This window comes from Camellia sinensis, chromosome 4 (genome assembly GCF_055761805.1).
Source record: "Camellia sinensis isolate YWXY chromosome 4, ASM5576180v1, whole genome shotgun sequence".
NCBI lineage: Eukaryota > Viridiplantae > Streptophyta > Magnoliopsida > Ericales > Theaceae > Camellia > Camellia sinensis.
The window spans coordinates 21,413,013-21,429,312 of NC_138964.1; the positions used below are offsets into that span (position 1 = coordinate 21,413,013).

Consider the following 16,300-nt stretch of genomic DNA (forward strand, 5'->3'; position numbering starts at 1 on the left):
GACGTGCAGATTCAGTATCATCCAGGTAAGGCAAACTCCGTAGCCGACGCATTGAGCAGGAAGTTAGTTGGAAGTTTGGCGTGCCTAACAACGATTTCAGTGGAACCGACCATTATTGAGGAAGTGAAGACCAGACAGATGGAGGATAAATTCCTCAAGAAGGTAATTGATGAATTCGTCACCAAGCCGAGGCCAGGATACACCATTGAAAATCAAGTGCTTAAATTCGAAGGAAGATTGTGCGTGGCAGACGTCCCAGAGTTGAAAAGGAAGATTTTGCAGGAGTCCCATAACTCCAAGTTTGCCATTCATCCAGGGAGCACCAAGATGTATCAAGATGTAAAGCGGACTTTTTGGTGGCCAACATGAAAAGAGAGATAGCCGAGTTTGTATTTCAGCTTCTGTGTTGTCAGCAAGTGAAGGCAGAACACCAGAGACCGGCAGGACTTCTTCAACCCTTGTCAATTCCTGAGTGGAAATGGGAACACATCTCCATGGATTTCGTGGTAGGTTTGCCGAGGACGCAAAATGGTATGAACTCAATTTGGGTTATAGTTGATAGATTTACTAAGTCAGCACACTTTTTTCCAGTCAAGACTACATTCAATGCCGACCGACTTGCTGAATTGTATATGAATGAGATCGTTAGGCTTCATGGCGTGCCGATGTCCATTGTGTCAGACCGAGATCCAAAGTTCGTTTCTAGATTTTGGCAGAGTCTACAAGGAGCCTTGGGAACCGAGTTGAGATTTAGCATAGCCTTTCACCCCCAGACCGACGGGCAAACGGAAAGAACGATTCAGACACTCGAAGATATGCTCAGGCTGTGTGTATTGGATTTCCAGGGAAACTGGGAATCGCATTTGCCATTAGTGGAGTTCGCATACAACAACAGCTACCAAGCCAGCATTGGCATGGCGCCGTATGAAGCTTTGTATGGAAGGGAATGCAGATCGCCGATATGTTGGACTGAGGTAGGAGACAAAGCTCTAATTGGCCCCGAGTTGGTTCAAATGACAACTGAAAAGATCAAACTCATTCAACAGAGGATTAAAACCGCACAGAGTCGACAGAAGAGTTATGCCGACTAGAGAAGGAGGGAGTTAGAATTTGAAATTGGGGATCATGTATTTTTGAAGGTCTTGCCGACGACAGGAGTTTCGAGGTTTGGGAAGAAGGGTAAACTAGCACCCCGATATATTGGGCCATTTGAAATTCTTGAGAGAGTTAACACCGTTGCTTACAGACTTGCTCTGCCGCCAGATTTGAGCCAAGTCCACAGCGTGTTCCATGTTTCGATGTTGAGGAAATATATCCGAGACCCACTGCATGTAATAGATTATTCTGGGGTTGTAGTTAATGAAGGCCTAGGCTACGAGGAGAAGCCGATGAGAATTATTGACAGACAAATGAGACAGTTGAGGAACAAGTCGATACCGATGGTAAAAATCGAATGGGAGGAGCATTATGGCAAGGAGGCCACGTGGGAAAAGGAAGAGGAAATGAAAACCCATTATCCGGAGTTATTCGTAGAGCAAGGTAACTTGAGTTTGGGGACCAAACTTCTTTAAGGAGGGTAGACTGTAATAACCCACATTCATGTCTTAGCCATGTTCATGTGCACTTGCATAACCTTGTCTTATTAAGTTTACATTCATGAATCTTATCTTGTTTTGCCTAAGTGTTATGTGCATGCTTTGTTCCTCCCTTGCCGACTCAAGCCTAAGTCATGTTAAGCCTAGGTTATTCCAAGCCGAGGTCATCCTAAGCCTAGAACCACCTTGGAACCACTTTGGTTGACCTCTACCTTCGTCCTGGCATATTGGCCGAGAGGTCATTATCTAGGCCGAGGTGTGCATCACCAAGGTCGAGATGTGTATCATCTAGGCCGAGATGTTATCCTTGAACCCAAGTGATCTTATTCCTAGATCGGTACGACCTAGACCGGGGTGTGGCACATCTAGGCCAAGGTGTGGCACAGCTAGGTCAAGTGTTGTCCTTCCTAGCCGAGATCACTGTCACCCTACTTGCCGACGCCTTGTTCTTAGCCGATGTCATTGCCTCGCCAGAGAGCCCATACCGCTTTACTTGTTGAACACCCTTTCACCATGCTTTTGTCTGGTCTGTCAGCCACCTTTTGAGGGAAAACCTAACTAGTTACCGCCGCGTGTCCCAGCAGAGGGTTAAGCCCAGAACCGAGTGAAAGAACCTATCATTTGGTATCATATCCTTGCCTTTTAGAGAGAGAAGCTCTAGGAGGAAGAAGAAGTTTTAGAGTGGGAAAGTAAATCTTCGAGCTTGATTCCAAGAGATCGAACCGTTAGATTCGCGTATTGAGGTTAGATCCTTGGCTTACTCTTGTAGTTCTTTGTGTCTATCTAGCTGCATTGCACGATCGAACCTGTCCTGCACGACATGCATTGATTTGAAGCTGGTTTTAGAAAGAGAAAATAGTATTCATGTGTTCTTGAAGAAAAAAGTCTTGTTTTGATCCGAAAGTTTGCATTGGGAATCATGTTTTTGTGTTTGTTTCCGCAAGAACTTCAAGTGCGGGTACCCAGGTCCATGTTTTTCGAACTCATAGCATGAAAATCCCAGATTTTGGGATAACAAGTTGTGATTGAGCATTCATATTTTTCATGTTCTTCATACTCATGTTCTTTATGTTCATCAGTAGAGGGAAACCCAGATTTTCCCCGACTTCTTTTCCTTGGATGTGGCCCACGGGAACCCACCTCGACAAGGAGGTGTGGAACCTCGGCCTAGACCTGGTTGGTACCCAGCATGTTTTTCCGAGATCATTTGTATACATATGAAGCTTGTTTGAAAGTGCATTCAATAGGCTTTGCCATGTGTTTGTAGGACTTGGTCTTGTCTCGACCCTGACGTTTGAAGAACTAAGTGAGTGGTATTTTTCATAAAGTTATGTTATACGTTTTGATAAGCTTTGCTTTGCCTTGTTTTGAAAAGTATTTGATTTAGCATGAATGATTATCCCTATTTGTATATCAAGCACTATCTTGTTTCAATGACATTTCTTGAAAGTCCTTAGTGCCAGGGGACTATAATGCAACTGCACTCTTGTCTTGAAAGTCCTTAGTGTCAGGGGACTATAATGTAACTGCACTCTTGTCTTGAAAGTCCTTAGTGCCAGGGGACTATAATGCAACTGCACCCTTGTCTTGGAATGTCATCGCCCCATGTATTTTGTAGATGTTATTAACATCCAAGGAGCTTGAAAGATCGGCAAACGAACTTGATTTTTCCCCTCCCCCCTTGATTGTAAAGTATGCTATGTATTGTTTTGGAAGAGATCTTGGATATCAATCATGCAAAACCTTTATTTCTAATATCATTCCCTGAGTATCCAAGCTCACGCTCTCTATATATATATGTAGGTGATGAGCAAGAAGGCATTGAGGCCTAGATGTGTTGCCGATACGTTTTTGGGTGCATTGCCGACGTGTTTTGGATTCGCATTTTGTAACATCTTGAAGATCACGCTTCTTAGCTTACATTTCATGTGTATTTGTATATGTCGGCTTATGAAGCCTTTTGGTCAAGATGTATTTTTGTATCTCATATCCTTATTGTATCTAAGTTGTAAGACTTTGTAAAGATGTATGCCATTTCATTGGACTTATGCACGGCTCTCATGGACTACTTATATATAATATACTGCTTCCGCACTTGTAAGCCCCATATTTTATACTCTGATTGTGTATGATCCTTGTGAGATGGCCTTCGGTAATCTTGGATCACTGGCCATCACGGCACCATTCTACTAGGGGCGGTTTGGGGTCGTGACAGGTCCAGTCTAGAGACAAGCTGGACCCATAATAATATTGCCAAGGGATCTTCAAAACAATATTGGGTGGTACACATATGCATAACAAACCTATGATTATTCGCAGTGCTGAATTACAGAAGTAAACAAATACAGAATTTTAGAATTACGCAAATACAAAGTGCGAAAAAATGTGGAATTATAGAATTATAGAAATACACAAATACAGGAATACAGTACACTTTACACAGACATGTCAAGTGTGTCCATTGCAAAGGAGTCGCAATTTAATCTTGTTAAGCTTGGTTACCACATCTTTTATGTTAATTCTCTCTTCAGGCAATTCTGCACAACACTCCAAACCTACTTCCATGATTAATTTTGATGCCTTCTATTAATCTTGACAAGTTGCCATCCACTGCTTCCACTATTGAGTTTGGAAGTGATCCTTTCACCAATAGTCTCAAATTTAGTTCCCCAGCAAACATTATTCCATAGCTATATATGTCGCATTTCATTGAAACTCTTCCTTCCAAACCATACTCCGCCAACATCAATAGTTTCCACCAAGCAAACAAGATTAATTATATCATCATATCATTTCGATAGCTCTAAATTTCAAAATGTTTAGTGTCTTTAATAAATGTACTATGTTTGGTTGTAATAGTGCAGAAGGGTTGTTATTTTTGTTGATGAAGAGGATACAAATACCCAAAAAATTGCCCAAAATAAAGTGTAGGATAAATTACGATAATAGTCCTTAAAGTTTAACACCTTTTTCATTTAATTTCTTAAGGCTTTAATTTTGTCAATTATGTCCCTAAAGTATTAAATTCGAATTAGTTTAGTACTGAAAACAATATAAAAATAGAATATAAGCGGTTATATAAAATTGTGATCATACCCAAATTTTAATTTATTGTTAACTTAATTATTAGTATATTTCTCTCAAACTGATTAATTCTAATTACTTATATAGGTCATCTTCTACTTCTATTTCTATTGTACTATTATTTATTTCTTATAATACACAATTATCCATTTTATCTTATTTTTCGGATATTTCTAATATTATTTTATATTTCATTTCATTATCTTTTTCTTGTTCCGCCATTATTTATAATTCGTCTAAATTATAATTACTTAGATCTATTTCTTTATTTTTCTAGTGGTATTAATTCAAAAGATTCTCTTGGAGAGTTACCCTGTAAAGATAAGGATAAGAATAATTATTTGTATTATTTTCTACAAAGGTTAACTGTTTACCTTTATCTAAATGTCGAACATCATGTATAATTTCTAATTGATTTTCCTTAAGATTTTCGTTAAATTCTTTTAATAACCTGATTATTATTGTGTTTGATAATTATTTGTAGTGCAGTATTATTATTTTAATTATTTTGTTTGACTTCTTCAATGTATCTAGTACTCATATATCAATATTGGCAAAACTAATAAACCAAACATTGATATCAATTCTAAAACACATAATTAAGTTAACAATAAATTAAAATTCGGGCCTTATAACAATTTTATATAATCTTTCGGCTTTATGTATTATTTTGGGGCACTTACCAATGAGTCTCATACACAAAATCCATCTAATCCCAAAACAAAATACTTGCACCAATTAGTTCTACATATTTTTAATTGTTACCAAAAACTCCTTTTTTTTTCTCTAACGACTTCCATCAAACTCACCGAAGACTCGCCAAAATATTCAACATCACCGGGAAATAGCCGGAGCATCACTGGAAGTTCGCCGGAGTGTTTTGAGCATCGCTGGAAGTTCATTGGAGTGTTTTGAATGTCACTCGAAAATGTCAAGAACATCATCGGAGACTCACCGGAATAGCACCAAAAAAGTTGAAACTGTAAAATTTACAGTTCTCACCACCAGTAACTAAAACTTAAACACAACTTATTTAGAACTTGAAATTTTTCTCCATTAAAATAAAAAAATAGACGTGTGTAATAGACAAAATGTAGAAAAATTGAGAAATCGAAGGAAAGAATACATATAGAAAGAATATTGTACTCCAGCAACTATTTTTGGTTTAGATCTAGTCGGATCTCATGTAGATCTACTCAGATCTGATGTAGATCTGATCTACATCAAATTTGAGTAGATCTCCTCATCTTCTTCGCCGTCAGTGAAGATGAAGTAACGAGTTGATGTCGATGGTTGGTGGTTGCCTGTGCACCTCAATCAATGGTGGTCGTCGGTCACCGGTGGCCATCTATTAAAAAGAGAAAGAGAATAAGGAAGGTGTGATCACCGGTCATCGGACATGACAAAGAGAAGGAGAGGAAAATGCAAAAAAAAAAAGGGAGAGGAAAACATAAAAAATGAGAGAAAACACACACACACACACACACACAGAGAGAGAGAGAGAGAGAGAGAGAGAGAGAGAGAGGAAAACGTGTATGACTTTTGGGTTCACTTAAAAGTTGTTGGATTAAATAGTGTACACATCTTTCAAACAGGACCTACGGGTAATTTTTCCTTTTCATTTTTATATTGTCTTCGGGACTAAATTGATTTGAATTTAATAATTTAAGGACTTAATTGAAAAAATTTAAACTTTAGAAACTTAAACGAAAAAAATATTAAACTTTAAGGACTATTATTATAATTTATCCTAAAGTGTAAGTTCAAATTTATTGTGACGTGGGCTATACACAAAATGAGTGCTGTCTACAAATTTCATTTTCTTGAAATTAGTAACTTTTTTTGTGACAATTTTTTTAAACTATCACTAAAATATATAATTAGTGATTTTTTGTGACAAAATTTTCAAACTATCGCTGAAAATTAATAATTAGTGATATTTTTTAACTGTTTGATGAAAAATATCAATAATTACGACATGACCTATTGGACAATAAATCTACCTATTAAGACCTACATGCACGTCTCCCTAAATATAATATACCTTTCACATATTTGAATATGTAGTCAGGAAAAATTACAAATACAAAAGGGGAAAAGAAAATTTACCTGGGGCAACATAGCCAAGGGTACCCAAACTCTGGGTTTGCGTTGCAATCCTATTTTCAACTAAAATTTTGGAAATGCTGAAGTCACCCAAATGAGCAACCATGTCTTCATCTAACAGAACATTGCTTGGCTTCAAATCACAGTGAACAATAGGCTCAGACTGACCATGATGGAGATATTCCAAAGCTAGTGCTACATCAAGCATGATGCTTACTGTTTGAAAGAAATTCAAGCAGTAGTTGGGAGAATATAACCACTTATCAAGGCTTCCATTGGGCATGTACTTCAAAACCAATGCTCTTACCTTAGGGCTAGAGCATGAACTTATGACTTTAACAAGATTTCTATGACGGACTGTTCGTAACACTTGACATTCTGCATCAAAACTTCTAAAAGCTCCATCAAGTTGCAAATTTAGAATTTTTGCCGCTACATCTGTCCCATCCAAAAGCATTCCTCTGTAAACAGAACCAAAACTTCCTACTCCATGCAAGTTTGCTTCGCTAAAATTACTTGTAGCAACACGAAGCTCCTAATATGAAACCAATCTATGCTCTACGGTCAATAACAATTCAACAGAATTAGGAGTCCGCACTTTACTTTGTTGACATTTTCTCAGCATATATAAGAATCCAATAACTGCCACCAAAACAGTGGCTGCTATGACACATGTGAGCACAATTTTTTTTCATATTAGATTTTTTGGTACCATGGTTACACGGTGGGACTTGTAAATATGGGTTTCCACATAGTGCTTCATTATGCAAGAAAGATTTTGCAGTGAAATTTGCAAAAGGTCCTCCACTTAGAATCTCTCCAGACAACTTATTGAATGACAAGTTCAAATGACTGAGATACCTAAGTTTCTCAAGAGATTTGGGTATGATGCCGGATAGTTTATTGTAAGAGAGATCTATAGATTCCAATGCTATCAAATCACCAAAAGATTGTGGAATGGTACCTTCAAATGAGTTTCTTGACAGGTTTAGAGAGCTAAGGCACTGAAAGGCCCCAATGAATGGCGATATGTTTCCTGAGATTTTGTTCCAAGATAAATCCATGTTTTCTATGAATTCCAACTTTCCTATATTCAGGGCTAAACTTCCTCCAAAATTGTTAGAAGATAAATTCAAGACTTAGATTTTCAAGGCTCCAAAAGTTTATAGGCATTGATGAGTTGAGGGCATTTGAACCTAGTAGCTTCTTCTGTAGAAGACTAATATTTGCTATGCAAGGTGGGATTGGTCCAGAGAGGCCATTGTTTTGGAGTGACAACTATCCTAACTTTTTCAAAAGACAAAGCTCATTTGGAATGATTCCCTCCATCTTGTTTCCATCAAGATGCAATATTTGTAGGCTCTGTAATTTCCCGATTGTTGATGGGATGGTTCCTGTCAGACCATTGTCGGCCAGAAAAAGTGTATTCAGGTTTTCAAAATAATCGATTCTCCTAAGAATGTGACCCATTATTTGGCAATTAGATGCGGCAAAAAGTAGAAGGGGACTTGTGTGATTTCCAATAGAATTTGGTAAGATGCCATTGAATTGGTTGTTTTCAATAACCAAATTTTCCAAGCTTCTACAATTTGTCAAAGAAGTGAGAAAATGAAGTTCCGATGTTAGCTAAAATTTGGTCTGGGTCAAATCAACAGAGGTGATTCGATAGAGAAACCAAAATTTCACATACAACAACAGATCAAGTGACTGTGGTTGGTGTTCTATGCCATGACAGATTCAAAGACTTCTTTGGAGGTTGTAATGCGAAGAAACATGTGTGAGTAAACTGAAAATCAATTGAAGAACAAGTAAACTTGCTACTTAATTACAAGAATTAAATTACAAGTTCAGTGTGCATGATAATCGACAGAGGAAAATTTGGCTATAGAGACTGAATTACAAACAGACCACTCCTAAATACAGAAACTATTGCTAAGTAAGTTAAATTACTCCTAATTCCACATGGGTTGTGAATTTGATTGATGATCTTTTTTCCTTCGAATTTTTCCACCTTTATGCTGCTGGCATTACTACTTCTCTACTGCTATGTGTCCCACCATGAAGCAAGTTTCCTCTACTTCCTGCATAACTACCCATGATCTCCATAACCGCTGGTAACTGCTTCTTTGTTGTAGCATTTTTACTCTTACACACTTCTTTGCACACAAGCCACATGTCCTGCCTCACTTGCATGCCTAATCTTCATGACTTGACATCTGAACCACGTTTGGCCACATCTCACTGCATTATCGGAGGAATAGACAGAAGCATTTGCCACATCTACTCCTTTAATGGCTTCAACTACCACTTTCTCTGCATCTTGGGGTCCACTCCCCACTGGAAACTTATGGTTTTCATTCCTAGCATCCCATGGATCAACCCTCTGTACTTGTTATGTTTATTCGACAGAGAAGATAAATTTTAGTGCCAACAATGCCCCATCATTCAAGACAAAAAGAGATTTTATTTTTTTTTTGGTATTGAATGAATATCAAAAAAAAAAAAAAGTTTGGACACTTATATATTTGGGCAACAAACCCACGTATTAAAACCCAAATACTTATAATGATACTCAGCTGATAAAATTGGCCCAAACAAGAAAAACGCCCAACCGTTAAGCCCAATTGTTAATAGCAGGCCCAAAATCAATCAGGAGGGTCCACCATAAGCTATTTGACCGTCAGAATTCAAATTCTTACTTCACTACTCTCATTCCCTCTGTTTTACTCTGTTCTTCGCGTCTTCAAACTTTTTTGCTTCGAAACCCCTTTTTGCTCATACACCCTATTGACACCTAAACGAGCTCAAGCCAAACGAAAGAAACAAGCAGAAACACCACTTGTGTAACATTTTCCACCTGAGTTCCAACAGCTACTTCGTTAACATATTTTTGATAGCTGCATTATTCCTCACAAAAAAACCTCTGCCCAAGGAGAATTAGGTCCGACTTTTTTTGCTAAAATCCCTAATAAACTTACCCTTCATTATCCCATTGCAGATATTGAAGTGATGCTTTTCAAAAAAGCAAAACTAGCTTGGAAATAGTGGCACTCGAGCCCTAACACCTTACGCTCGTGGTAGAAACTAAACCCTAATTGGAGATTATGGGTTCATTGCATGATGATATACGATATTGACCTTTGGAGAACTCTTGGCATCTATGATGTCATTCGATTGTCAACCTTAGCCCTAGATATGAACAAATGGGTTATTGGCGCCGCAGCTTGCTTTTGGTCTTTGTCCTACAATTCCTTCATTTTAAAGTTTGGTATGATTTCTCCTACTATCCTTGTAATTTGACTGGCTTTCCTATTACTGGCCAACATATAAGCGCCCTCTTAACTCCTCAATCAATAATCCCAATTGATACTGACCTTAGCTTTGGGAAATTCCAAACCAAATACCAACAATTTTCTGATGAACCCACGAAAGAAGAAAGAACAACTTTTTACTTATTGTGGCTCTCTCAACACTTTCTATGTGTCCCAGGCCTAAAAATCACCAAAGAGTATTTGGTCCTTACCACTTGTATCCAAAAAGACACACAACTGGCCTTTGCCCCTTTCCTTTTGGGCACACTATACATGGGTCTTTTCTCTTTAGTTGATAAAGAGATAGGTCATAACTGTGGAGGTCCTTTTTGGCTTTTTCAGGCCTCGCTCTATGCTTATTTCCCTGAAATTAGGCCTACCACTCAAGCCCCTTACTTCTCTCCTTGTGAAAGTTATGCTGAATTCTTCTTATCCTTTCGACCAGCTCCATCCAACTCATTTACTAAAGTGTTCACTATTCTCTTTGAACTGCCTATCGATATAGACTCTCAACTTTTTATCCCTTTCCATACTTTTCATTTCAACTTTACTGGATTAACATATATTAATGTTGCCTCTCAAATATTAAGTGACACTTGGAGGCAAAAACAAAAAGATTTCTAGGCTCAAGTTCTCACTCCCAGATATATTCTAGTGGGTGGATCCATCTCCACTAGCAAACTTTCTAATTATAGTTTCGAAAGATATAATCCTTGCCAATGGGCCAGGCAAATGGGACTATATCAAATTGTCCCTTGTCCTTACTTGCATCCTATCATCTATGTGCAAGTTGGATCCATAATTCAATTCAAAATCTCCCAAGAAGTGAAAGATTGCTGGCTGAAAATTAGAATCTATTTGATTAATTTAGTTTTTACTACTGCCAAACTACTCCATACTCTACCACAAGGTTCACTGAATGGTGGTCCTTGATGAGTGCTATGATCTTTGACGAGGATCTTCAAGCTTGTCTTTGGAATGTGCATCCAGACAATATGAGAGGAGCAGAGATGACCATCGGTTATTCTACCTACCCTTTTCTTTCCTTATGTACACTGTTTACTTCTGAGTTTGTGTTGATACTCATTTAGCCATTTCTGTTCATTGTTTGTTTGTTTTGTTTTACGTAGCCCAACCTCCTATTAAGACTACTCCTTTGGCTATAGAGATGCCTGCCTTGGCTGATCCAGCTCCTAGGCACAAAGGCAAGGCTCCAATGAACCCACCAAAGAGACCCAAAGGCAATCCTTTAAAACACCACTAGCTGTGAAGGATTCATACCTTACAACTAAGGTATATAGATTGAGAAGAGGACCAAGAGTAGGCAAGAAGAAATGCAAGAAATTCTATCTTCTCAGCCCTAATTAGAGGGTGGTGTTGCCCTTGAGAGGAGGTCAAAAAGAAGACAAGAATAACCAGTTCCTCCTCAAATCACAGCTCCTGCTACACCAGCATCCTCTTCTTCTAGCAGTTCTTCTTCTCTTCCAATAATTGTATAGCTTTCATTCAAACTTTTACTAAATCAATATGCATTATGTTTAATCGTACTAACACCTTATTCCAATCTCCTTCTTCTCTTTCAGACATACTTTCAATCATATAAGAGGAGAAGACTTATCTCTTCAGCTGCATCTCCTTCTGTTTTTGAGACCGACAAAGCAAGACTTCAAGTGACATGAGAACTTATCAGACCAAGTTGAAATGACATGAGAACTTCTCTTCAGCTGCATCTCATTCTACAATCAAAGAAATGAGACCGACAAAGCTGATACTGAGGTATTGGATAATGAATCAACTTCAAGTGACATGAGAACTTCTCATGAGATGCTTACACAACCTGTTCATTTCTCTACTACCTCTATCCAAGTATCTTCATTCCATCCACCTTTACTAGTAGATGCACACTTATCAGACCAAGTTGAAACAAAGGCAGGTGTGGCCACTTCCAACTTGCCCAACATTGAGACTTCTATTACACTTTCAATAGAGGTAACATATGTTCAAGTAGTTTATTTTCCACAGCTTGAATTAATCACTAACTTAAAACTTTTTATTGTAGCAACCCAGAGTTACTCCTCTGCAAGACTTACTCTTGGGCATCTCCATTGTTCAACAAACTCCTGCCAATTTAATTGTTGAAGAAAGATTAAAGCAACTATATGATGAGGTGCATAAATTGGTAGACCAATTCTTTAACATACTTGGCCAACCCCTGGATAGTCTGGCTCTTTCTCAAGCCACAATTTTGACTAACTGTCTGGAAGCCATTACACCTTTGATGCCTCAAATCTTTGACCCAGATCAAGTGCAGGCTTTCTAAACCTTTCTCTCAGAACTTCCATAACATTTACGTGATGACCGGGTGTAGACGCGCCCGCGTGGGCCTCATGCTACAGTTCGGACTCGATTTGTGTCACGGTTCTTAATCTGAACCAAAGAGTCCAAATCTGGCAAATCGTTTTGAGAAACAGATTTTTGAAAAAAAGTAGTGCCAAACATGGACTGCTTTGCCAGATACAGAGTCGCCACCTAAATATTTTTAAAATGGGGAAATTTAGGAAACCCTGACTCGGTGCCGAAGGCCACATGTCCGTCAACACCGGAGTTGTCTCGGCTCGGGAGCTTGGGTACGATCGGGGAAGGTCAGCTATGAGCACCCCCTTTCGCCCGGTCCGAAGACCGGCCTCTACTAACCGTGATATCCGTTTTTGAAAACTTTATGTGTTCTTAAACCAAATGTTAGCCTAGAATTACTATGTTATGCGCGCAGCAAACAAGTATAGACTAGATTGCCTAATTTGGAAATAAACATTGCATATCCGTTCGGTTTGAAAATGCTTTGGAATTTGCTACTCGCAAGTAGGGTAAAATACGGATTTCAACGAGTTTTTCCAACTCAAACAATCCAACCTTCACCCACAGGCATTCAAGCAATTATAACACATAAGCATCTAGCCACATGTTAAGCGTGCTGTCATGGTAACACTCACACTCATGTGATATGCTAAAGCGGAAATACTTACATAGTACTCTGTGGCAAAACAAAGAACTTGTTAGCAAACATGCATGATCCAAGTCCATGTGAAGTGCCTAATGCATCGCATACAGAGTGTTGCTAGAATAGGCTCGGCTATCCTAAACATGTTATGTGAGGATGCACAACTATCACATATTCAGTTTGAAAATTGAAGTATTGATGCAATTAGCGTGATGTACCGAGCCTAATGCATGCAATACAAATGCATGGATGCACACATGCATAGCATAAGGTATGCTAAATTAAACGTGCCCTAATACTAACCATTAAAGCGGGTAAGTAAAAGGGAAGAAAGAAGGGAGGTTGGAAGACATACACACCACCCACACACACTTATTACAGATTTGCCCTCGCTCGGAGGGACCGAATAAATATTACAAATTAATTAACTACGCAAGCTAATTAATATTACAAATTAACTAATTTAATTAATAAATTAAATAAATTAACTAAAACAGAAAAACGCCTCGGGAAGCGCGCCACCATGCGCAAGCTGCCTCTGTTTTCCTCCCTTTCCTCCTCTGGAGGTTGTCAAAACCTCAGGACTACATCCTTGGACAGAGGGGATCATCACCGGTTGGATGAAATTTCCACCGGCAGTGTTGTATGGCCATCGGCACAAAGTTGAAGCTGTCGGCAGAGAAAATGGTGCCGGTCGGCACATTACACTGCCGGTCGGCAGAGTATTCCTGCAGAACCTGCAACTCACAGCAACAGAGGGCAAAACAAGGCATGGCATCATATTTCAAGGCATGTATGCATCAACCATGTCTCTTATCATTGTGATAACTCAAAGGGACATGTGCCTCGGTTCTCGGACCACCAATCACGCATTTCTATGCATGATGGCCCAAAGAACCAAGTATGCAACTTTGATTTCAAATGCATGCAAACCAATCAAACAAATTAGGCCCTATTCCTATCACCAATTCAAGGGACAAGGCATGCATGCAAGATGCAATGCAACCTAGGCATACAAGCTAAGGATGCAACATGGCATGGCGAAGCACTTATGCAAGCATACAAGCATACATATGGCAATGCAAATGGATGGCAAAGATGGACTTAAACATGAATTAGGCAACTCTAATAAGGCCTAAAACAGTGGCCATAAGTGCTAAAGAGTGAGGGCTAAATGGCATACACACACACATGCACATAAGGACCAACGCTTAAGCACAAATCAAACAACATTCAAGCACACTTGAAAGAAGGAATCATGGACTAATTAGCATGCAACATAAGTATTGAAATCATGTTAGGATGGTGCCAAACCAAGCAACAAAATCAAGCCAAAACATGCAACAAATAGTCCAAGTGTTCAAAGCAAATCAATAAGGCATTGAACTACACTTAACATGACCAAACATGGCATGCATTAAACAACTAAAAACAGATTTTTAGCATGTTAAAACAAGGCCAAAGGACTCCTTAGATGGCATCTAAGTGGCTCAAATTCAAAGGCATGCAAAGGCACCAAAACATGGAGCATTGCAAAACATGCTTTCAAAGCATTAATGAGGCATGCAAGGCAATCAAACAAGCATGGAAATGGGACTGAAATGGCATATAGGATGATCCCAAATCACCAAAACAATGCAAAGATGGCATGCTACACATGCACATACTCAAGGCCAACAAGCCTAAATACAAAGGAGCTATATAATGCATGCAAAGATCAACCCAAACGACTATGGACAGAGCTAAAACATGGCAAAATAAGCACATAATCTTCACAAATACAAGCCTAAAACATGCTCCAACAAAGGCTAACAACCTAGGACATGTTAAGGCACAAATAAGGCATTACATGGCAACTATGCTAAACATGCATGAAGTTCCAAAACCAACTTGAAATCATGTTATATCATGGATATATAAGCATGAAAAACAAACCAAATATGCTCAACACATACTCAAGCATAGGCTTCCTTAAGAGGCCAAAATAGGTCCTTTTCAAGGACAACGAGGAGAGGGGGTGGCCCTCTCCTTCTTGGGACTTCAAAGAATCATCTTCACCACTGAAATCCCTCAAGATTTCAGTGGTGAAGAGACCTCAACACCAAAATCCCGGAGCTAACACAAAATGGCTCAAAATGAGGCCTTTTGAGGCCTAAGGGTGGTCAACAACCCTCAAACAACAAAACACTCTTAATAAACAATAAAGAGGGCCTAAAAACAGAACTTTTTTATGTTATACGATAATCACAAAAACAGCTCTAAGACTAGTAGAAAATCAATGCAAAAATGGGGGATAAAGGTGTAAGTTTCTTACCCTTGTAGTCCTCTTCAACAATGGTGCTCCAATGGCCTCCTTTGGCTTGAATCCAACACCAAAATCTCAAAACAAACCCTTTAGAACCTCAGCTCCAAGAGGAAGGTGAAACACTAGGTGTTTGTGTGCAATAGTGAGACACAAAACACCTAGTGTGCAAATAAGAGGGAAAGAGAGATAGAGAGTGTATATCTAACCCTAACCCTAGAAAAACCAGAGCTCTCCTCTGTATTTTCCTCCCTCAAAAATGTCTAAAGCCCCCTCTTTGCCTTAGAGAGAGACCCTCTCTATATGCCTCTTGTAAAGCTTACAAGACAAGCTTTGCAAGAGGGAGATCCCTCCATACACGTGTATGGAGGGGAGCAAAAGCAATACAGCTGTCTAAAAATATCTGCAAAAGCAGATGAACAGCAATCGGCCGGCAAAAAATGCCATCTTGGCCAAAAAAAGTGCCGACCGGCACAAAATAGTGCTGACCGGCAACAAAGAGTGCCGGCCGGCAAACTATATTGCCGGTGGCAGCAAAAACCAGCCGGTGGCATCTAGCCACTGCCGGTGAAGGGTGGGGATGGTCTACAAGCCCCACTCTGCCTCTCAAAGGCAAGATGCAAGTGTTTGGTGCAAAACCAGACACTAAACGGTCGAGTTCGGGGATCCTGAGGCAAGGCGCGTGAGCCGAGACCTCCGAGAACTCCAAACGAACACAAACATGGATAATCACCGAGTGTCCAAACGGTGACGTCCAAGTCTTGAGGACGGTCAAAAATGGGGTGTCTACACCGGGTACGTAACCCGCCTTACTTTTCTTTTGTGCATGTGGGGGTTTATCGTGTTAAAGTGTCTGGGTCTAACTTGAGGTCTTGTTAACTGTTGGGTTCGTCACTTTTGAAAT

The 16,300-nt window shown here is 39.3% G+C and overlaps 1 protein-coding gene across 1 annotated transcript; it reads right to left on the bottom strand.

The window, feature by feature from the left end:
• Nucleotides 1-4,122: 4,122 nt before the first annotated feature.
• LOC145823631 (putative LRR receptor-like serine/threonine-protein kinase At3g47570) lies at nt 4,123-7,849 on the bottom strand. Its single transcript, XM_082923115.1, has 3 exons — nt 7,517-7,849; nt 6,789-7,320; nt 4,123-4,316 (listed from the first exon to the last, which is right to left on the bottom strand). Exons 1-3 carry the CDS (start codon nt 7,847-7,849, stop codon nt 4,123-4,125), a joined length of 1,059 nt encoding a protein of 352 aa, XP_082779241.1.
• Nucleotides 7,850-16,300: the final 8,451 nt, after the last annotated feature.

Bases quoted from the DNA above. Each gene is read 5' to 3' on its own strand.
- LOC145823631 (XM_082923115.1), bottom strand. From the start codon at position 7,849: ATGGATTTATCTTGGAACAAAATCTCAGGAAACATATCGCCATTCATT. The intron at 7,321-7,516 runs GTCCCACCGTGT...GTTTCATATTAG, and splicing joins GTGGAAACCCATATTTACAA to GAGCTTCGTGTTGCTACAAG. The intron at 4,317-6,788 runs GTAAATTTTCTT...ATGGTTTGGAAG, and splicing joins CCTTGGCTATGTTGCCCCAG to GAAGAGTTTCAATGAAATGC.